Here is a 23,283-nt window from a genome sequence, read left to right on the forward strand (position 1 = left end):
ACCACCGCCGCCAAGCTTAGGGCCTTTCGATGCTCCCTTAGACACAGTTACTCTTACCCTCCAGCATTATGTGACTTAGCCATCACATCTGCCTTCTTGGTCTTCTTTTCATCCTTCCTTTCCAGATTAACTAACAAGATAGTTTTTACCTTTCTGTAAAACATCAATCTATCTTTTCTGAATCTACCGAGCAAATTCAGAAAATTTCAAACAAGACTTTGTTTCAAAATCGACTTCTGAAATAACAATTTTATAGAGAAAAGGTTTTAAATAAATTGCACATGAAATACATTATCAATATAAATTATAAGGACCTTCTCCCTATGCAAAAATGGAAGTACGGGCCATCTGATCATTTAATGTTAAATACTTCCACATGAGTGCATCCTGCTGCACGACTAGAAACTCGAAGCTATAACTGCTGAGTGCTGGGAGCAGCAATAGAAACTTCCAACCACATCTCACCCAACCTTTCCTGCCCCCACCCTCCTGGTCTTCTCATAGAAAGGACATCTCTAAATCTGAGGCAAATAATGCAGCTTCATCATGATATCCTATCTTAGTCGCTGTGAAGTTTTCTCTTCTGGCATCTGTTTATATACCATCTAGCATGTTTTTTTAGCCCAATGCTAATCATTACTTTAAGGCTTGCAAGCATAACAAATGTCATTGTAGACAGAAGGAAAATCCAAAAGAGCCTCCAAGGTAGCGGATTATAGGGAAGATGAGCAGCAAACACAGGACGTAACACACGGATTACCTGCCATGCAAATAGGCAGCTCGGTAAGGAATACATCAGCTCTGGATAAATAGGATAGGGTTCAAGTGAATAGATTCCTATTCCCCTATTTTCCATATTCAATATGTAGTCTTTTGAAATAAAGAAACCATGATGTAATTCACAAAAAATAAAAGGGAGAGATGATAGCTTCAGTCAAATTCAGAAAGAAAAAACTCACCACACAAGCAGGCGCCAAAGGGACAAAAGTGAGGTTATTCTTTACATTGTCTGTTTGGATATTCAGTGTCTGTTGAAAGTCAAAATAAGAGTAATGTGAAAACCGGAATCATCAAAACAGAGAAACTTACTAGATTCCACAACAGCTTAGCAGGATGAAGACTTATAGTAATATAGCAGTACACATTACAAACTATTGAAGCTATGAGAAAAATCCACCAGCTTAAATAACTCGACTCTACCAGCCCTGTCAAACATCAGCTTGTAAATTAGAAGTACCTGCTTACAGAGATCTTCAAGAAATTCTGAAAACGCAATTGGTTTGATGTTGTTAAATTTTGCGATGAATGAATGCTTGATGATATCAATTGTCATCTCACTTACATAGACAACGAGTGCATTCTGCAAGAATTAAAAAGAACTTTTTAATATGAGCCAATTGCTAGGAAGAGTAAATGTTTCTCTTCTTTTTTTTGAGAAAAAAAGTAAATGTTTCTTACGAAAACAATTCAGGTAATTAATCATTTCATTGCACAAGGAGTTATCAGGAGCAGGCCTTACACAAAGAAAACTTCCAAACCAAGGTCCATCGGCCTCCAGAAGGTTTTGAGCTAAGACAAATAAGAGAAATGCTGAAATATGGAACCGTTCCACTGAATCTGCCCACAGCCAATGAAATTAAAGTTTAAATGCGCAGAAGCTTATTAATCAAGCACAACCTTGGAAATAAAATCAGTAGCAGAAGATTTGAGTATTTCCAAACATCGATAAGCTTAAACAAAATGATAAGTCGAACAACAAATAAGTAGTCGGCAACTAATACATGGATGTGTGAACATGGGAACCAGCAAAACAGGAGGAACAGAAAAGGCAAAAAAGCCCACACCCAGCAATAAAATCCAAAATCTATCGATAGGCAATACCAAAATTAGCACTCAGCTTCCTTCTTCTGAGGTGCCAAGAAGCACTATGTTGAAGGAAGAGGGAATCCTTTTCTGTGTTGCAATTCTTCTAGTTAGAGAGGGAGAAGGGTGGGTAAGATTGGTAACTAGCTATGCATAAACTGAATACTAACAATAAATAGACACCATATGAGGGTAATGATAAAGTAGTGCTGCTACCATTTCTAGTATTTCTACTTTATGCATTTTTGTTACAAACAATATATTTGACTCTGCACCTAAGCACTCGGGGCACTTCTCTGTGCACATATAGCATGGCAGATCAGAAACAACCATTTATCTGTGTGTTGGAATATACCACTCACACTGTCAGTCAACAATGATCCACGAAGGACTCAACAATCATCACCTTATTTGTATTTTGTGGGTTAAACTTTTATTTTTGTTAACATTTAAGACACAACCCTAACAAACTGAAAGACCAAGTCCAGTAGTGGTGGAGAAACCAACGATGTGAAACAGTAGTATATCTGGTCTCTAACACTTAATGTAACCATGAGAATCATAGAAATGTGGATGTGAAGATTGATGCCCAGTCATATAAAGGTTAGAGAAGACTAAAAATGATCACAACCGACAGAGGTTCAACTTAGCACTTATAAAGGATAAAAATAAGAAAAAAAAATGTTATGGTCTAGTTTCAAATGTACAATCCAGTAAATGTGACTACGATGGTTCAACGTGCTTAAAAAAGACTAAGCAGACCCAAAATCATATAGATGAAAAAATTTTATTCTCCCTAAATTAATGAGGATTTAGGTAAAAACATTAGAATGGAAGCAAAACTTCATTTTTTATCAGGTGGAAGCAAAAGTACTACGCAGAGGTAGAACACCATGGAAACTTTGACAACTTTATCATCAACCTTGATTCATATACGTGTACTGACTAGTTGATAAGGCGTGGATATACCAGTGATGTTAAAGTCATTGTTTAGTCACTTCAAGTGAGTAACCCACTAAAAATGACGGTTTATAATTCAGTGAAGCATTGCTCTGAACCATAACTTCAATCATTCAGGCACAAATGTATGCCACTTGAAGAAAACTGATTCCTTGCATCTAGCTTATAAATATATAAATAATAAAGGAGGGGGGGGGGGGGGGGNTACTCTCCACATACGCTTTAGTATACTTTTTTTTTGGAAACTTGTAATGTAGTATTCCTCAGCATTAAGGTATGCTGGAGACCTCCAAAAGGTAGTAACAAGCTAAAACAAGAGACTAATTACAGTAATCCTAAAAGATCTACTAATTGTTCAGCATTTTCTATACAATGTTCTTTACACCAAAAGTAGAAAGTTGCAATGCAGCTCCCTTTGATTTTCTGAATGTTGTTGACTCTATCTTCAAAGTTTCTTCCATTCCTCTCCCTCCAGATAGTCCACCAGTTATAGTGTGGGATTATTCTCCACCACTTCTTATGTGTCTTGCTTCCCCCTCTCCTAATCCAGTAACTTAACAAGTCTGTTGTGTGCTTTGGCATTGACCATTTTGTCTCTGTTAAACTGAGGAACATAGTCCAAAGCTGAGATGTGACTTTACAATGGAGAAACAGATGATTATTCGTTTCTCTAGCCTCACTGCATAACATGAATCTGGACACAATTGGCAATCCCTTTTTCTGCAGGATCTCACGAGTGAGGCAAGCTTTCATGATTACTAACCAAACAAAGCACTTGACGGCCTCGTAGTCAATCTACTGATGAGCCTTATAAATTCTACCTACAGAGAACTTGCCATCCTTGTCATGTTCCCATCTAAAAGTGTCATCCTCTACAGTAGTGCTTTTGAAACCATCAATCATCTGCAATAGCTCCACAAAGCTGCCTACTTCCCAGTCATTAAGATGCCTCCTGAAAAAGAACTTCCATCCTTGCGGGGACCAACTATCAACCACTGTAACCTCAAGGTTAGTGCATATATAGGCCAGATCAGGGAGAGCTTGCATTAAAACTTCTTGTCCAACTAGATCCTTCCAAAATAGTATTTTGTTCCCAGCAACCACCTCATAACATGAATTCTTTACTAGTCTAGGCCAAAGATTCCTTATAGATCTCCATACCGATGTTTCATAGGTGGTTGATACTGCATTGGTACACCATTGCTCTGTCTGGCCGTTCTTATTCAAGATTACCTCGTTCCATAGGGCATGTTCATTTCCATTAAATCTCCATAACCATTTCATGAGCAACCAATCATTCTGCAGTTTCAGATTCCTGACTCCTAAACCACCAGCCTCCTTGTGTAATTGTGCAATCTTCCATTCTACCAAGTAATGCCCCTTTCCCTCCCTGTTCCCAAACCAAAGAAAATTTCTTCTTAATCGGTCCAACTTCTTGACCACACTTATTGGAATAGGGAATAGGGACATCACATATGTGGGTAGCGAGTCCAGAACTGCATTTATCAAAGTGAGCCTACCTCCAAGAGACAAGTATTCTGTCTTCCAGTTTGCCAAATTCTTTTCCCTCTGTTCTAAAATCCTATCCCAGAAAATCTATTATGTCTTTGTTGCCTAATGACATGCCTAGATAGACTGTTGGTAATTTGTCTACCTTACACCCCAAGATACCAGCTAGTTCCTCCATCTGCACCACTTCTTTAATAGGAAAGAGGTTACTTTTCCTCCAGTTAACGCTTAAACCAGAAATGGCTTCAAAAACAATTAGTATCATCCTGATATAGCAAATTTGTTCAGCTATAGCTTAAAAAAATATCACAGTATCATCTGCATACAACAGATGACATACTTCCATACCTACTCCTATTCTGCTGTTAACCTTGAATCCCTTTATCCACCTATTGCTAATTGCAATCCTCATCATACTGCTATTACCCTCTATGGCAATGATGAATAGGAAAGGGGAGAGAGGGTCACCTTGTCTAAGACCCCTCTCTGACAGAAAAAAACCCACAGGTTCTCCATTTACAAGTACGGAGAACCTAACAGTTTTAATACAAAAGCCAATCCATTTCAACCACCTTTCACCGAATCCCATCTGCCTGAGAATGTTTAGCAAAAAAGCCCAGTTCACATGATCATAAGCCTTCTCTGTATCTAGCTTGCACATAATGCCTGGCACCTCCCCTCTCAATCTAGTATTCACACATTCATTGGCTATAAAAGCAGCGTCCATAATCTGTCTTCCTTTAATAAAGGTCATCTGATGAGTGTTCACCAATTTATTTACTACCCTTTTCAACCTTTCTGTCAGCACCTTGGCAATGATTTTATAGACCCCGCTAATGAGACTGATAGGTCTTTAATCCCTTAATGCAGCAACTCCAATTTTCTTCGGAATGAGAGCTACATAAGTCGCATTGAAACTTCTTTCAAAGACCTGGTGAGAATGAAAATGTTGCAAAGTGTTCATGATATCTTCCTTCAGGACCTCCCAGAAAGACTGGTAGAAACACATAAGGTATCCAATCTGGGCCAGGTGCCTTGTCACTGGCACAGAGCTTGATACCGTAAAGAACTTCCTCCTCTTCAAATTGCCTTTGCAACCATTCTTGTTCCTCATTGGTAATTCCTGGAGCCTCATGGAGGTCAAAGTCAGGTCTCCAATTTTCAGATTCCTTGTATAGGTTTTAATAGAAGTTCTAAATGTTCTCTTATCACTGCAGGATCAGTAATTGTTTCACCCTCCACTTCTAGAGAGTCAATAGCATTGAACCTCTTGTGTGTTGTGGGCCTGTGGCAATCCTATGGAAATATTTAGTGTTCTTATCTCCACTTTTTAACCATTGAACTCTGGACCTTTGCCTCCAAGCTATCTCCTCATTTCTAGCCACCTTCTCAAGTTCCATAAATAATTGGACTTTTTGGACCAATTCGTCCTCAGTGAGCAGCCTTTGATCTTGAGTGTTCTCCAGCATTGAGATTTCATTCAAGATTTCCTCCTTATTATTCCTCCAACTGACATTATTTTCCATGTTCCACTCCTTCAGTTTGTCTTTTAAAAGCTTCAGTTTAGTGGCTAAAATGAAAGCAGGGGTGCCACTGACCTGAAAAGAAGCCCACCAAACTCGCACCTTATCTTTAAAACCCTCCACACCTAACCACCACTGCTCAAATTTGAAATAGGACTTTTTAATTTTCCAGTCCCCACAAACTAGCACGATAGGTCTATGATCAGATCAAACATTGGGAAGTAGATTTTGTTTGATCCGAAGGAAAAGCTCCTCCCATTGGGAACAAAACATGATAGTATTCTTTTTGTTGTTGTTGTCGTCTTCTTCTTGAGTTTGTAATGCCTTCCTCTTCTTTTTAGTTTGTTCACCAATACAAGTACCAGGTAACTCTGTCCATCGGGACTTGGATAGATAGGAAGAAATCACCCAGTGTTTACCTTTGAACCTGACACATCATGATTCTCAACCCCCTCATTGACCACTAGGCCACATTCTACATTTCCTCTACATCTTTTGATTTACCTTTCTTTTTCTATTCTACAGACCATAAAACTTCTACTATGTGAATCACCTTCTTTTACTACTACTGATTTTTATTTTTTTATGACAAGGGAAACCCGCACCAGCTACCCTTTGGGTGTGCACAAGGTAAAAACCCCGCTCCTATGCAATAGCTCGCAAACCACGTAGGAGAGGTAACCCGCACTAGGCAAGCCCGGTGCGACGAGCTCGACCCAGAAGGCAAACCCCTTGCTTTCGCTGGCAAGGGGTTTCGAACTTGAGACCTCCAACATGGAAGTCCCAAGCCCAAACCACTGGGCCACCCAGAAGGGTTACTACTACTGATTTTGAGATTTTGCTTTTGCTTCTCTTCTACTCACTTAGTAAAATTACTTAAGTAATTAATTATTAAATATAATGCTAAAAATGATTTCTATTTCATACTTGATTAATAAAATATTGAGCATCTTTTCTTTTCTTTTTCTATTTATCATAAATGTTAAATTTGCACCAGAACTTATTGTGATTAATTTTAATGATGTATAATTTTAGTCATTGGATTACTATTGTCATTATGTTGAAGAAGATGCCAAAATTAGTAACTTCATCTGAAACTCGACATTACGGGTACTAAGTTTATTTATATAGCTATCTTTTCTATTTTTGAAATTATGCATTTTATTTCAAATAAAAATGTGCTTTGTTTCATGCTTCACACCTAAAAAAAACCATTGTCGTTGCTTTTTTACGTGTTTCACTTATTCAAAAAAAGTAAGTTGTTTTTACATTTTTTGTTTAAGTAAGTTGTTTTTACATATACCCGCATTTAATTTTCTATGTCAAGATGCAGATAAATGTGCAATTTAGAAAATATATAATCCAGAAAACCTAAAAGGTCTTAAAAGACGAATTACTTAGTATTTTTGAATGAATGAGCCTGAATAGAACAGAATGGACCAGAGGATTCATGTTAGCCTACCATGAAATTTAGTGTTGAGAATAAATTGATTGAGTGATTTTTTTTATGAAAAGGTAAATTGATTGAATGATTGATTGGCATTGAGATGCAACACTATATAGACCACAAACATGTCAATGACAACATGACACAAATGGGACCACTTCACACAGCATAATAAAGAACAAACTAGGCTTGGCAACAGCAGATAGATAACAATTTCTTAATCATTGCATTAGAACCTAAAAATTTCAGGTAAATAATGCGAGAAGATAACTCACCATAATATACTAGATTGTGAACGTTATCCTTGCTGTAGCGTTTGAATACATTGCTTTTTATTTCCGCAAAATTGTTTGATACAAGCAAAGCAAATAATGCATTGTTGTGGGCAACTATACAGGTTGACAAAGTGATGGCTTGAGCTAGCAGGATGAAAGAATGAACAAGTATGGGGAGTCAAGGAAACCAGATGATACGAGGAGTGAAATTTATTGATATTGACCAAAATACAAGAATGGAAAGGATATTTGATGAAGCCACAGCTACAACTTCATCCACAATAAATCTTCTAATCCAATATTGTGTACTTTCCGTTGAGCTATTTGCAAGCCCTTCTGCTGTATTAAAGAGAGTCTGCATCACATCTCCACCAAAGCTTTGGAACAGTTTATCAAAAACCTGCCAAAGAAAGGCAAATATTACCTCAAATTTGTCTACAAATTTCAAAAAAGAGTGTCAATAAAATACTATAGCATAGTGAATGATGTTAGGACAGGAACATGCATATGTAATAGACCAAGTTCATGTACCAGACTGGAACAAAAAGAAAAAAATATGTGATGAAGATATATGAACATATTCGAGCATATGACTAGAGGTGCTTCTCCATCAATTTTATTCTATTCTCTTACACGCAAGAGTCAGACCATATATCATTTTTTTACTTTGAAGCACAAACATGATTACATTCTATGAAACTAATGACTCCCTTCGTTTCAATTTATTTGTCTAGTTTTGACTTGACACAAAGTTTAAGAAAGTAAAGAAGACTTTTGAATCTTCTGGTCTTTTTTTTTTTTTTGAACATTGGTAAAGTTGTATTCTTCAGCATTGAGGACATGCTGGCCACCTTCAAAATTTACAGCCCTAAGCGAAATTACAAGCTCCCTATTAATTCTATAATTTGATCTACATCTTCTATGCAGAGTTGTTTACACCAAAAAAGTAAAGATACCAAACAATTCCATTTTACTTTGTGAATGGAATTAGATCTATCTTCAAAACATCTCCCATTTCTTTCCTTCCACACTGACCACCATATGCATGATGGTATTAGCTTCCACCACTTCTTTTGAGTCTTGCTACCCCCTCTTCTGATCCAACATTTAAAAAGATCAGAGGTGTGTTCTGGCATAGACCAGCTACAACATGTGATGTTGAGAAACAGCTCCCAGATCTGTGCAGTGAATTTGCAATGTAAAAATAGGTGATTGTTTGAATCTTCTGGTCTTAAACTAAAGATATGTAGAATGTACCAAATGTCCTTTAATCTTGTGGTCTTAAACATATCACGTGGAAAGTTAGAATTAAAGAGTTGTCAAAAAAGGAACAAGACATTCTTTTTGAAACGGACTAAAACGGAAAGTAAGACAAACAAATTGAAATAGAGGGGATGTTTTAAGAGTGCAAACAACTTCAACATGATATGAAACTATGAAGACCTAAAGTACAACCACTTTGTGGCAATTATTAACATGGCCTTAATTATAGATCAACTAGTCAACTTCTCACCTCCAACACATTGTAAACCACATAAAGCTTGATTGTTCCTTGACCACGAATCATGTGATAGATTAGACTGATATCTGTAATAGCAAATGGCAAACCGGGGTAAGTTTAACCAAAAGAACCCAAATAAGGAAGCCATGAAATGAAGAGTCAAAGTTCAGATGTGCAGTTAGGGTAATTAGCAGGGGAAAAAAATTAAAGAGTATTGGTGAGGATTAAGGAATCTTACGGTACCTGTTTGTTGCAACAAAATCGCTCCACTACACAGGGCGACACAACAGCCAATATCAGAAAGCTCAACTGCGGAAAGTTTCTTGAACTGCCTGCCATGAGCATGGTCAGGTTATTTTGTAAACATAAGCTGCAGGTAAATAGATTTACTTTAACACAACAAAATCAGGGGTAAGAAGGGTAAGGAGCTAGGGAAATAATAAAGTAAAGATATGCTTCAGATGGGAGGGTGAATAATTTTTGTTAGATTTACCATAACCAACAACAATAACAGGGGAAAGAAAAATAAAACAAGGACCCTCTCAGCTTTGAAGGGTAAATCGAGACGGCAGTCTCTCTTCTTCCCTCTGTAATTTGATGGAAAGTATCCTACTTCAAGAGGTACACAATAAAATAAATTTGAAAGCAATACACCCACAACCTCCACCCTCTTAGATACTTGAGGGCATTACCCTTGCTTCCACTGATAGTTCCTCCCATAAGCTCCTCTCTACAAATTCACTTAACCAGGCACTGTTACTTGGCAGTAACCGAAACTTCTCCAAGTGCAACTGGAGAACAATCTCGGAGAAAACATTACCTTGGGGGCACCAATCGAACACTATTTTCAGCAAAAAGAAACTCATTTTCCCTTTTGTTGTTTTTATTGACAATCTATTGAACTCCTAAATTTACAGGGAATGAAATAATACAAGAAACAAGCTGATGTTCCGTGAACTTTTTGTGGAAGCAGAAGTTGTACCAAGTCTTTTTTTTAATTTTATGAACCATACAATATCTGATAATTAATTAAACAATGGTACAATTGGATCCAATATCTAGACATGAAGATACGCCCAATCACAAATAAACCCAAACAGCACACAAGACATGAAGGTATGCCAAATTAGTAATAAGCTCCCAAAAATACATAAAAAGGGAAAAATCTATTAGCAACACACCCACCAATAACTGTCCCTCCTCCTCTCCTTCAAATTGACAAGTTAGGCAATGCACACCATATGCCAGCTACGACTTCACATCAAAAGAATTTAATGACCAACCCAGTAATTAAAAACCATTGCACAGATACACTGTACCCAAGACCACCAAAAATTATCAGCCTCTTTGAATAAGACAGTTTGTAAAGAAGAAAAGATAGCAGAATGAAGTAGAAACTTGCCTTTCCCCTCAAATTTGGTTCAAGTTATTATAGTGATTACATTTGTTAACAGTTTTGGTAAAAGACTGATCCTATGCAAGATTACATACCTATCTTTGCATAAATATGATATTCATATCAAATTAAATCAAACCTACGCAATCCAAATAAGTGTAAAATCATATAACAATCTTAACACTCCTCAAAATGGATTAATTTGAGATTACAGAAAACTTCTGATCCCATCTGCTGTATGGTCACAAACTCACAATACTACAACAACAATAACAATAACAACAACAACAGAACCCAGTGAAATTCTCTCCCGCATAGTGGAGATCCCAAAATAATTATTTTAAGTTCAAACAAAAGGTATAGGAAAGTATGAGATACAAACCTTGTTTTCAGAAACCTCCAACAGATCATGATTAACCTCGTGGGCATGACAGTAAGCAGTGAAAGGAATGAATCCAAGCAGACAAAAAAGCCAACATTAATAAGCTGCAAAAGCAATAGTCTAATCATCTATACAGCTAAACAAGCTTGATAGTTTCTGAGACAAGACCATATCCAAGAAGAACTACAAAGAACAAGGAATTGACCTCCTGGCCTGTAGTTAGTTCGGACAGAAATCGGGAAGTAAAAAGAGAAGATCGTATTTACACTATCATACTCTAGCATAGATAAATAACAGAGGAACACAAGATGCAAGTCAAGCAGTGAACAACAGGCAACTCAGCCCAAAAAGAAAGACGTACTCAAAATATAATTTGAGAATGTTTCATATTGCAGTGCCTTAATAAAGTATTATACCAGCTCACATCGCCATGGTAAGCGGAATATGGTGTCGTAAACTCTTTCCCACTCTTTCTCATTCCCAAGGGCAACCGTACTCCTTAACGAATTACCAGCATACATCTCTTCCATGAAGCACTTCACTGGTGACTTATCCACAGGAAATGTTTCTAGCAAATACCACACAACTGAAGTGAGAGAAAAGAAAGGATACATGGGAAGTAGGCTTCTGTAACTAAAATAAATTAGAAGCTAAATTCAATTTAGAGACAAATGGTGACATCCCAATTCCCCACCACCCAACAAGAGAAATTTATCTTAGTCTGATATTTAGGACAAAGCAAAATGGTAAATAACTGTCATGACTACATTTAAAGTACAATGACACTGTTGCTCAACATTAAAAAAATGAAGATTAAGGACACCTCACTCAAGCTTCTCTTGAGAACTAGAATTTCTCAATCCAAGTACTAATCGCCACCGTTTCTCTACATGTGTAGTTATCACAAGATTATAGCTTTCAAGTACATACGTGCATATTGATTGCCTTAGTTCCCTCGTGTACCATGGATAAAACAGGATTCTTGTAGGTGTTCATGACATACCAATGCCATAATTTGGTGATATCTAAGGGATTTTCCCTCCAACTGATTTATAATATCATCTGCTAAAGGATCATAAGCATTCTTCTTGCCCAGGAAAAGAGCATAGAAAGGAGAAAGCTAAGCATTTAGGAAAGCTAGAAACTTCCTTTTTCTCAGTTGTAGAAGCAACTGGTACAGATAAAGATACTGACAAAACCAACAAGTTTTGCTTCCCTCGTGAATGGATCCTTATTCATTTTAAGGTAAAGCCCCAAAAAGCAGCAAGCACAAGTGTTAAGGTTTCTATTATTCTACAGGGTAGTAGGCCTAGGATAACTAGCGTTGCTAGGGGATTTAGGCATATTCTATCAGTTCCTAACTTCATAAGATTGACATTATTCACTTTTCCAATTTCATTAACATGTAGACCCTCTAGCCTCTACTCCATTTAGTTGACCTACTTCCAATTTTAGTCCTTCCCAAAATTACGGCGTCTTCCCTTAAAAGGCAGGTATTAGCAATTTAGAGTATTTCTAGCTTGATGTGATACCTTTATACTCTTTTAACGTCTACCACATCATGTCACTATATATCTATCAACCACAAATATATATCATCCAAACGCATTCATGCAAAACGGGAGGGAAAGAGCTAAAGCTGTCCCCAATTGCCGTTTATTGTTAATACTTGAGTCAAAACATTCTGATGTTGGCAAATTGGCAAGAAATGAAAAATATCTAGAAAACCATAAGAAAAAAATAAAAACAAGGGAAATACTTACGGTTGGGATCTTCAGCCATCAACCTCTTCCAATCTAAAGAGACCTCCTTCTCCAAACTCCTCCCTGCAATCCCAACCATATTCAAATCCATTTCAACTCTCGAATTTGACCTCGATTCCAATTCCTTAACACTTTCTCTTTCTCTCTCGGCAATCTGTGGTGACCCAACACTCTCTTCGCTCACTCCATTGACCATTACATTTCTCTGTCTCAACTCCCCAAAGGGAAGCCCAGTAACTGAACTCACTGAACAACTACTGTGAGGCATTGGTGGCGGCATCGTCTCATGTTCCTCACATACCACAACACTACTGCTCTGAGAAACACTATAACAGTAACCATTAAATTCTCCCATAGGGAATGAGCGGTCTAGCTGCTCGTCCGTGACGGAAAATTCGGAAATTGTGGAATGCTCTGTAATTCTCTTATGCTTCTTCTTTTTCTTCTTCTTCTTGCGAATTCCGGTAGGGCTTGTGGCGTCATCGATCTGAATAAGCTGAGGAGAAGGATCGGAATTCGATCGGAGGCAAGTCGGGATGATGGAGGTATCGTAGTCGTAATCGTCATCTGAGAGGGAAGTTGAGAGAATGTCAAATGAGACCTTACGTCCAGTTGATCTCAACGCCATTGATGAAGATTGAAGGTATGCCGATGTTGCCGGTTCATGGAGGTTGCTGATCGGCGGTTACGCACGACTAAGAAAGGAGAAGGGAATCGGAGGAGAGGGGAGAAAGTGGTGGTGCTGAAGATTTTGGGATCTCTAGACGAGTTGGGCTTTTGCCTAAACGCCTAAGAAAAAAGGTAAAATCAGAATACTATATTAAAAAAAAAATTATATATTTATTTACCATATATAATAAAAGAATATTTTTTTCTAATTTAATACAGCAATTATTTCGAATTACAAATAATACAACACTTGAAAAAATCCATTGAATTTTCTTAAATTTAATATAGCAATTATTTTGAATTAAAAATAGTACAACATTCCAATAAATCCACTTTTATATCTGCTAGTAAATTTAAACGCAAAAATAAAAAAGTAAATGTAGACGCACTATGCTCTGTATGAAAAAGTTCTAAAGATTCTTTTCGATCTTCAACATCAAATAAATTAGATAGCAAATTCTAACACTTAATTTTATAAATTTAATTTGATTCATAGGATATCGATTTTATCTATAAAAAAAAAAAGGTAAAAAATCCTTTAATTAAGCACTATCTAATACCTTTTCTTTTAGGTTAAAGTTATAATAATTGAAAATTTATGATTTTATTATCCATTTAAATGTGTTCTTTTATAGAGTTATGATATGGTAATAAGAATAAAAATACTAAATTTATCAGGAAAAAAAGGAAAAAGAAAGCAAGGTATAAATTTGATAGTAGATAAATAAAATAAAGATTAGACATTAACATAGGATTAGCTCAAATTTTGCCTCCACTAAAATCATAATATTGTCTAATGTAAATGTATAAAATGTAGAACAAACAATTAGCATAAAAATAGTCGATTTGTGAAGAAAAAAAATGATATAATTCAATAGACATTCCTTTCAATTTGACTTTATAATACTCATCTCTTAAAATTTACGATATTACAATTTCTCTTATTTCAATTTACTTGTAACACTTCTTTTGACTTAAATATAAATATAAATTATTGTTTTCAATTATATATTTGGACAAATCTATCCCTCAAAAGCAACTTAAGAATCTCGATTAAAGAATCTTCTAAATACATTCCTTTCAATTTGATTTTATAATACCCCTTTCTTAAAATTTACGATATTACTTCTCTTATTTCAATTTACTTGTAACACTTCTTTTGACTTAAATATAAATATAAATATAAATTATTGTTTTCAATTATATATTTGGACAAATCTATCCCTCAAAAATAATTTAAGAATCTCGATTAAAGAATCTTCTAAATAGCATCACACGTATGGATAGAATTTCCATCTAGTTTCGTAGATACTCAAATAAAATATTAGATAAAGTAAATAAATGAACAATCTTACATCTCCATAAGAGTACTATTAAAACTCTTTATAGGAATTACCCTTATTTCAACATATTTCATTGGCTGCCTTTATTGTGGAAAAAAAAAACTTTCAGTTGTTATCACTTTTTTAAAAAATTCAAATTAGTGGAAGAAACTATGATGCCTCTTCAATGAATGGAAACTTGTAAATTTAAAGAAGAAATTGTTGAAAAGAAGTCAAAAATCTCACAGAAAGATATATAACAATGTTTGTTGTAGAGAGGTTCGACATCACCTTATTTATATTTAGTTTTATTATAGAAATAGATATAAATTTTTTCCTTATGTTGTTTATATAAATAAGCAGATTATTTTGGGAGAGATATTAATATATACTAAAAAGCAACAAAAAAAAAATACTCTCACACACAAAAATAATCATTCTACTTTAAGAGAGAAATCATATTATCCTTCTATTCATCAGAAGTACAGAATTACAATGTAAAACAAGATCAATATTATTCCTACTTATTATTAATATTAATCAATCAAAACTAAAAGTGTAACAATAAATATGCTAAACGTAAGGCAATCCACGGATAAAAATAATAATTAAAGTATGTCTAGAAAGAGAAAAAGAAATTAATAAACAAATTGCAAATTACAGTGAGCAAAGAGTAACCACCTACAAAGGAAAAAATAATCCAATTGAAAATAAATTTTCACAGTTGAAATCTTTCTTTCTCCCTTTCAAGGAAAGTCTCAAAATAGTCCCTCATCTTTGGGTTAAGGCTCAAAGTCATCCTTGAGTTTTCACATGGAGCACTAATAGTCCCTCATGTTTGCAATATTGGTGCACTTTTGGTCCTCCTCCAAAATTTTGCCTATTTTTTAACATTGATTTTATCCATAACTTATGTATGATATGTTCAATCATTATTTTATATATTTAGTAGAAATAATAACTCCATATGAGAGAATGTGAGAAGAAAAACATCTTGTTTTGTTTAGTAGAAATTGTATTGCTGATAAAGTCAAGAGGTTCATCACGATAATTTCACGTGCAATACTACAATTTTTTTTCTTTTCTTCCAACGTCATATGTTAAGATGTTCTTAGTTTAGCTGCAGTAATATTTCTACTGAACAGAACAATGTGTTCTTCTTATCACCTTCTCTCACATAGAGTTATTATTTCTACTAAATATATAAAAAGACGATTGGACATTCCTTACATAAAATTGTGGACAAAATTAATGTTAAAAAATAGGCAAATATTTTTAGGATGACCAAAAGTGCACCAATATTGCAAACACGAGGGACTATTAGTGCTCCATGTGAAAACTCAAGGATGACTTTGAGCCTTAACCCAAAGATGAGGGACTAATTTGAGTCTTTCCTCCTCCCTTTCCTTAAACTTTATTTTTTACCAGCAATATATCCTACATTAGCATCAAGAAACTACTTAAAAAATAAAAAGGAAATTATGTGGATGAAGCTTTTTTATTCCATTGATATATAAGTAAGAAAAAAGTAATCAATAGGATGTCGTTTGGACTTTCTCATGGGAGGGTGAATGGGATGTGTTAATTGGCGGTTATTTTTTAAAATGTTTTTAAAGGTTGTTAAAGTTTTTAATTTATTTCTAATAAATTAAATTTTATAATAAAACAATTAATCTAAATAAGAAAAAAATCAAAAAATATAAATGCATATGGAAATCATAGAGATGTGTCACATCATTTTGTCATCATCCTTCTCTCTCTCCCATATTTTCTTTCACAATTATAATTTCTCCTCCTCCTCCTCCTCTCCTTCTTCATAAGTTTCATCCAATAAACTATATTTAAATATTCATATCTTCAAATTAATTGGCGTCTATGTTTCACGATTTTTACCTGTAAAATGACAAAGAAAAGAATATAAAGACTAAAATTTATACAAAATCATGTGTGCAAATAAGAATTTCAAATCTTTAATCTTTAAATTATAAAGTGAGGGTTCATCATTGATGGCCACTAAAAAGCTTGAAGCTTTGAATTCATTTTTTGGATTTTACGAATTTGTGATTAGCCTGGATTGATTGTTCTTGCAAATAATTGAAAATACCATTTGGAGTTTATTTATCAATTTTAAGGGGGATTGATTGAGTTTAGAATTGATTTTAGGATGAAAAAATTAGATTAAAGCTCAACGAAGAGCACCACCAGCTACGGTTTCCACCTACTGCCCGTAAGAGCACATACGGTCCATAGGTGGGGACCGTAGACACAGACACTAGCTATGAAAGTTTTGCATTTTTCTTTCTTTTCAAACCCGATGTGTTACAAAATCAAAGCTTCAAAAATGCAAAATAATGAAAATAAAATATACTTTTTCAACTCTTTTTCATTGACATTTAATTTCGACGTTTTGATTCTTTGATTTGGTTCATCACGTCTCCAATAACACCTATCCAAGCAAAAAAAAATTAGCTAGGTAAAACAATAAACATGTCACGATCCAGGGGTACCCCCTAGATGTAACATGGCGTACAAGACCCTGAGAGGCCTCATACAAGCCACTTAGCTATCATAGTCAAAATAATAAAAATCGATGAGAATTTAAAACATTTTCAACACAATCAAAGTTTTTCATTTCAAAAGCGGAAGTCTAATACACTTGTCTCAAAAACCATCTAATATAATAGAGTCTCAGAACACAACAACTAAAACGAAAGAACATAAGAAAAGTAGTGGCCAAATCCTTGAATGCTATGAGGACTCACCAATCTTCAACATTGCCTCTACTATAGATCTTAGCCACAGGGATGAGAATCGGAAACGCCGGACCCTACATTTGGATAAGAAATGTAGGCAAGAGTATGTGTTAGTACAAGAATGTACTAAATAGGATAGCTTGCATAAACATAACATAAAAGAGTTAGACAACATAAAGCATAATCAATGCACATAAATATATCATCATAACATGTGAGGAGTACTTCTTGAAGTAACCTCAATTCATCCTTAGTCAAGACTTGGGTAACCGCCTCTAGTCTTACTCATCATGGAAGACAACTCAATCAACAATCCAAACTAATCATTCATCATAACATTTTTCATTTTATAGCTTACTTTTAAAGACATGGGGAATCGCCACTTGCCTATCTATAAAGTATCATGGGTACTCCCCTCTTGTCCTTCTTACTTTGGGATCATGGGTAATTGCCTCTTGCCCAATTCATATTTTGGATCATGGGTAGTCGCCTCTTGTTCAACTTACATAATAGGAACATGGGTAGTCGCCTCTTGTTCAACTTCAAGGAATAAGGGTAATAAGGGTAATCGCCTCTTATTCTCTTCTAAGGAATATGGGTAATAGTCTCATATCCTTCTTATTTAGAGGTCATGGGTAATCATCTCTTGCCTCATCAATTTCATAGTCTTTTAACTTAGATTCATTTTAGGTGAGAAATCCTTTCAACCTAGAATCATTCAATGTGAGAAAGTTTTTCACATTCATACATAAAGGAATCATGTGGGAAGAATCCCTTCCACAACAATCACATCAACAATCAACAATTAACACATAAGCTTCACTCTCAAAAGCAATTCTTATCATAAATCATCATATATGCTTCAATGTCAAAGCAATTCATAATGTACTTTATCAATCCTATAAGAATACATGATCTAAATCCATAAATTCTCTTTTCATAGCATAAAACCCATTTACATCAATTTCTTCTCAGAAACATGGGTTAGACATGGGTACATGAAAATTCATCATAAAAGCATAGAATCTTGTCAATTCATGCATAAACAAGCTTAATTCAATCAATTGAATCAACATTCACAAGGACCTACAACTTAGAAGAAAACCTTAACTCAATTTGGGGAATTTCTACTTTCAATTGGGAGAACTTAGGGGGTACATGGATGCAAGGATTTCATGGATGAAAAGCTATCATACCTTACTGTCAAAGCCCACAAATAATTGGAGAACGGAGACTTGACCTTGAATTCTAGCTTCAACCCTTCAACTTCTTCAAGTTCTAGAGAGAGAAATATTTTGGGGAGGAAGAACTTTGGTCTTCTTTTGGGTTTTTAGAAAAATGACTTGAATGGGTTGGATTTGGGATTAAAATCACTTATATAAGGGTCCTAGGAATGGGTAAAATGATATAATATTATTTTAAAGAAATCTGAAAAAGACCCAAAAGCCCCTAAACTAAAAACTGACGAAGCCCCCACATGATGCTCTTCACGAGCTGTCAAGGACCACACGGTCTGTAGTGGCAACCATGGTCCTTGACTAGTGGCTTGGCTTGCCATTCCTTAAACTCCACTTCCTTCACGACCCAGTCCACGAGTCGTCAAGTGGCTCGTGTGGAGGGTCACCTTTAGGGTACCTACTGCCTCCCTTCCACGACCATCACCACGAGCCATCTTGGTGCTTGTGGGAGGTGAGATTCACTTGGGTAGGTTCTGTGAGCCACCACGGGCAACACCACACCTCGTGGTGCCCTTCACGGTCCGTGTGGGCCTTCGTGAAGGGTGCCCAGGCTCAAAACCTTGGCTAGTGACATGACACCTAGCCCCTTGCTTAGTCTACTAGATTTCGAGGTGTTACAAAACACAAAGGAGATCAAGTCATATATATATATATTCCAAATAGAACCCAAAAAAACAATTATTATAAGCAAAAATTAAGTAAAAAATTAATGCTAAATTTTTAAGATTTTATGCATACTAAAAATCATTGAAATTAAATGTCTTTCTGGAATTGGCGCTAAGAAGCAACTTTTTAATTCTACTTTAGGAATTGTATAAATTATTACTTAATTAATAGAAGAAGTTATGAAGGTGAATATGAATATAAATCTCTAAAACAAATAATAAGAAAAAAAAGGAGAAAAAATAATAATGAATTTCTAATTTAAAAAAAAAGGTATCACATCACTCTTCTTTTGCCTAGCTTTATATAATTTTAAAATGAAAAAAATATTCACATTTTCTAAAGATGTGATTTGTTTTGGGAGAATCTACAAAATCATATTGATGCCTTTATTTAATATCTATAATGAAAGAATAATCAAAATTCAATACGAAAATAATTAATTATTTCTAAAATTATGATAAGGCATTTATCATAGAAAAGATAAAATTATTGCATTTCAATTCACACTATTAACTATGTACAAGCTTACAATAAATTTTAAAAGTAATAAAATTTGTATATTGATGATAAAGCGTTCTTCAAATGGGTAAGAATTTCCAAAATTCAATATGAAATTAATATAATTATTTCTAGAATATATAATAGGTCATTTACCCCATAAAAATAAATCTATTACATTTAAATTCACATTATAATTATATACTACAATAAATAATAAAAATAATAAAATTGCTAAATTGCTAAAAAAAAAAGGCCATATGTCAGTCTACATTATTTCCTAACAAATAAATTTTTGCACCAGCACACTATATAAAACTAATAATTTTGGAAATAATAAAAAAGAAAAAGAAAAAAAGAAACGAATATTTATTTTTAGGACAAAGAATTTTTCCAAGGAAAAAGGAGCAAATTAATATTTAATATTAATAATAATGAAAATTTAGGAAAAAACCATGGAATGGAAAAAGAAGAATGTTATGCTTCAGAGTTTAGTATTTATAGTACTCAAAAGAATAAGTAACATAACATTACAATAAAAAAATGGATTTGAGTAATTATAAATAAATGAGTATTTAGTGCATTAATTATAGAACAACTTTCACATAAAGCAAACACAAAAATCATATTTGTATGTTATAACTATAGTTTGCATATTTGCGCTCCATAGCAAACATAAATATGTATATTTCACTATACATATACAAAAGAAAACAGTTGTATATAATCTGTTTCTGTCTCGGTATACATATACAAAGATCAATTGTATAATATGTGTTTGTAAAAAGCGAGAAAGAGAGAAAGACAAAAGAGAACTGGGTAGGGGAATATTTATATTGTATAATTATAAGTGTATAGGACGAAGATATATGTATTTGCATTTTATATACAATTTTCTCTCGCTTTATACAAACAGAAACACAATTTATACATTTCTGTTCGTATAAGCGAGAGAGGCGAGGGAGAGACTGGCGAGCGAGATCTGGGAGAGGGGAACGAAAATATATGTATATATACAATTTTCTCTCGCTGTATACAAACACAAACGTATTTTATATAATTGCATTTGTATAAAAAACGAGAGAGGCGAGGGAGAGAACAAGAGTGGCGAGCGAGATTCACCAGGAGAGAGGCGAAATAACAACAGTTTGCTATGGGGTACAATTAAATCAAAATATGTTTATAGCATTTAATTTGAACTAATAGTTTGCTATTATATACAATTTTCCCTTAATTATATGTCTAATTGGATTATTACCGTAAATAGACTTAAATCAGAAATGAAGGGATACTACAATGTGGGCTGCAAGTTTTAATTGGGCATTTACTGCAATGGGTTGGCATGTTTAATTGAGCTTTATGAGGTTTAAGAGTTATCCTTTAATTAATAGCAGAAATTAACCAAAAATTGCAATAAAAAATTAAAAAAATGTCAAAAAAATGAGAAAAAGGATAAATACAAATGCTAATCATAGAGAGGTGTCACGTCACCTTTTTTATATTCAGCTTTATATTTATGTATAGATTATACTGCAACGTGGGCTGGTTTTAATTGGGCTTTTACTGCATTGGGTTGGCATGTTTAATTGAGCTTTATGAGGTTTAGGAGTTAACCTTTAATTAATAGCAGAAATTAACCAAAAATTGTAATAAAAGATCAGAAAAATGTCAAGAAAATGAGAAAAAAAGATAAATACAAATGTTGGTCATAGAAAGATGCCACGTCACATTTTCTATATTCAGCTTTATATTTATATATAGATTAAATATAAAGACTTCCAAGGTTATGACATAAAAAAACAAAAAAAAATTCAAGATTCATGGAAAGCAAATTAAGTAATTAATTAAAAATATTCACATTTTTATTTACTTAAATTGTACAATATTTTATAACGAAAAACTTCTTGAAGGGAAATGAAAACCATTTATTGTCTTTATATATAGTTTTTTTATTGGTGTTCTTTGAACTTCTCTTACACATATTAATCAATTTATCTATATTTAATTTGTTAATAGGCTCTTGAATTCTATATTTTTTTTATATTAACTCAGAGGTTGGCTAATGAGAAATAAGTTACAAAGTTATATAGAAGATGAAGTGTGAAAAATTCCCATTTTTTTATCAACATGTCACACCACTTGAGACGAAAAAGGTTACAATGAATTAAATGTAGTTTGAGTAAATAATGAGAGGTAATACTTAAAAATGAAATAAAAAAGTTTCATCACAAATAAATATTTTAAAAGAAGAAAAACATGGAAGTTACAAAATAATAAAGAGTAATGTTCTTTCAATGGACACTTGATCATATGACATCTCTTTGAAATTTGTAGTTACCTTAATTTTCAGACTTTCTAAGTTAAAAAAAGGTAAAACAAACCTAAAAAAAGGATAAATAAGATTTTAGACCGTGGAGAATGTTACGTCATCGACTTTATATTTAAATGTGTATTTTCTTGCACATAATATATATATTAAAAAAATATTAATTCCAAAAGCATTTTGTAAAACATAAATTTTGAAGTACTTATTCAATATAAAATAAAGATGTCACCAATACATATGTTTTTAACTATGGAGATAAGAAAAAAAAAAGAAATAGTCATGACTTAAAAAGTCAATAATTTAAAAACTTCTTAAGATAACTTTTCTATAGAGCTAACATTTCATTGAACTTAAATAATATTGTTGAAATACATCTAACGATGATCTGCAAGTGTATGCCTTTCTCAATTCTAGACTATAGATATCCCAAATAATTATTATCGTATTAATATGGATTATGGAGTATCATAACTTTCAAATATATTATACATTTAAATAATGATAAACAACTTACTATTTTATAGAGCATTATTGTATATTGTAATTGACAAATTTATTACATTAAATTTAGAAAAATAAAATAAAATTTTACCAATGATTCCCTCTATTATTTGAAGACCATCTTTGTTACCTTTAATACACAAAAAGTGTAAAACTTTGTAATAACATCTTGTCCTTGAAGGATACGCATCTTGTATTTACAGAATAACTATTTAAATTTACTAAAATAAGCAATAATAGGTGTATATATATATATATATATATATATATATGTAAATCATTTAAACTTCTACTTTACCAAACTAATTTGATTATCTCTCATTATGAATCTTCACCACCATCATTAAACTTCATTCTTCATATTCTGATGAAATCGTACGAAATTAATCTGATCATTTCTCTTTGGTGAATCTTATACAATTATCAAACTTAGGGTGTGTTTGGTATGAAGGAAAATGTTTTCCTAGAAAATGTTTTCCTCGAAAACAAGTAGATTTTTGACTTATTTTCTAATGTTTGGTTGGTGCGTAGAAAATGTTTTCCGGAAAAGATTATTTAGTGTTTGATTTATAAATGAAAAATATTTTGAGGAAATATCTTTTATTTTTACTAGAGAGCTAAAATAATATTTGAAATTGAAAAATATTTTTTAAAAATAAACTTAATTTTTTTTTGGAGGGGGGAGGGGGGG

General features: G+C 33.7%; 2 protein-coding genes across 2 annotated transcripts in view; one reads left to right on the top strand and one right to left on the bottom strand.

Moving 5' to 3' along the window:
- The window catches only part of LOC125872914 (actin-related protein 5), a 1,108,764-nt gene that overhangs the window by 221,433 nt on the left and 864,048 nt on the right, over positions 1–23,283 (top strand). The gene's annotated exons all lie outside the window — the stretch shown is intronic.
- On the bottom strand, positions 94–13,404 carry LOC125872915 (protein POLLEN DEFECTIVE IN GUIDANCE 1). Its single transcript, XM_049553712.1, has 11 exons — positions 12,620–13,404; positions 11,273–11,424; positions 10,857–10,960; positions 9,322–9,410; positions 9,091–9,164; positions 7,836–7,977; positions 7,578–7,754; positions 1,520–1,617; positions 1,238–1,360; positions 960–1,028; positions 94–760 (listed from the first exon to the last, which is right to left on the bottom strand). The coding sequence occupies exons 1-11, from the start codon at positions 13,245–13,247 to the stop codon at positions 560–562; spliced, it is 1,857 nt and encodes a 618-aa protein (XP_049409669.1). The 5' UTR covers positions 13,248–13,404; the 3' UTR covers positions 94–559.

The sequence above is a fragment of the Solanum stenotomum genome, chromosome 8 (genome assembly GCF_019186545.1).
Source record: "Solanum stenotomum isolate F172 chromosome 8, ASM1918654v1, whole genome shotgun sequence".
NCBI classification, from domain to species: Eukaryota; Viridiplantae; Streptophyta; class Magnoliopsida; order Solanales; family Solanaceae; genus Solanum; species Solanum stenotomum.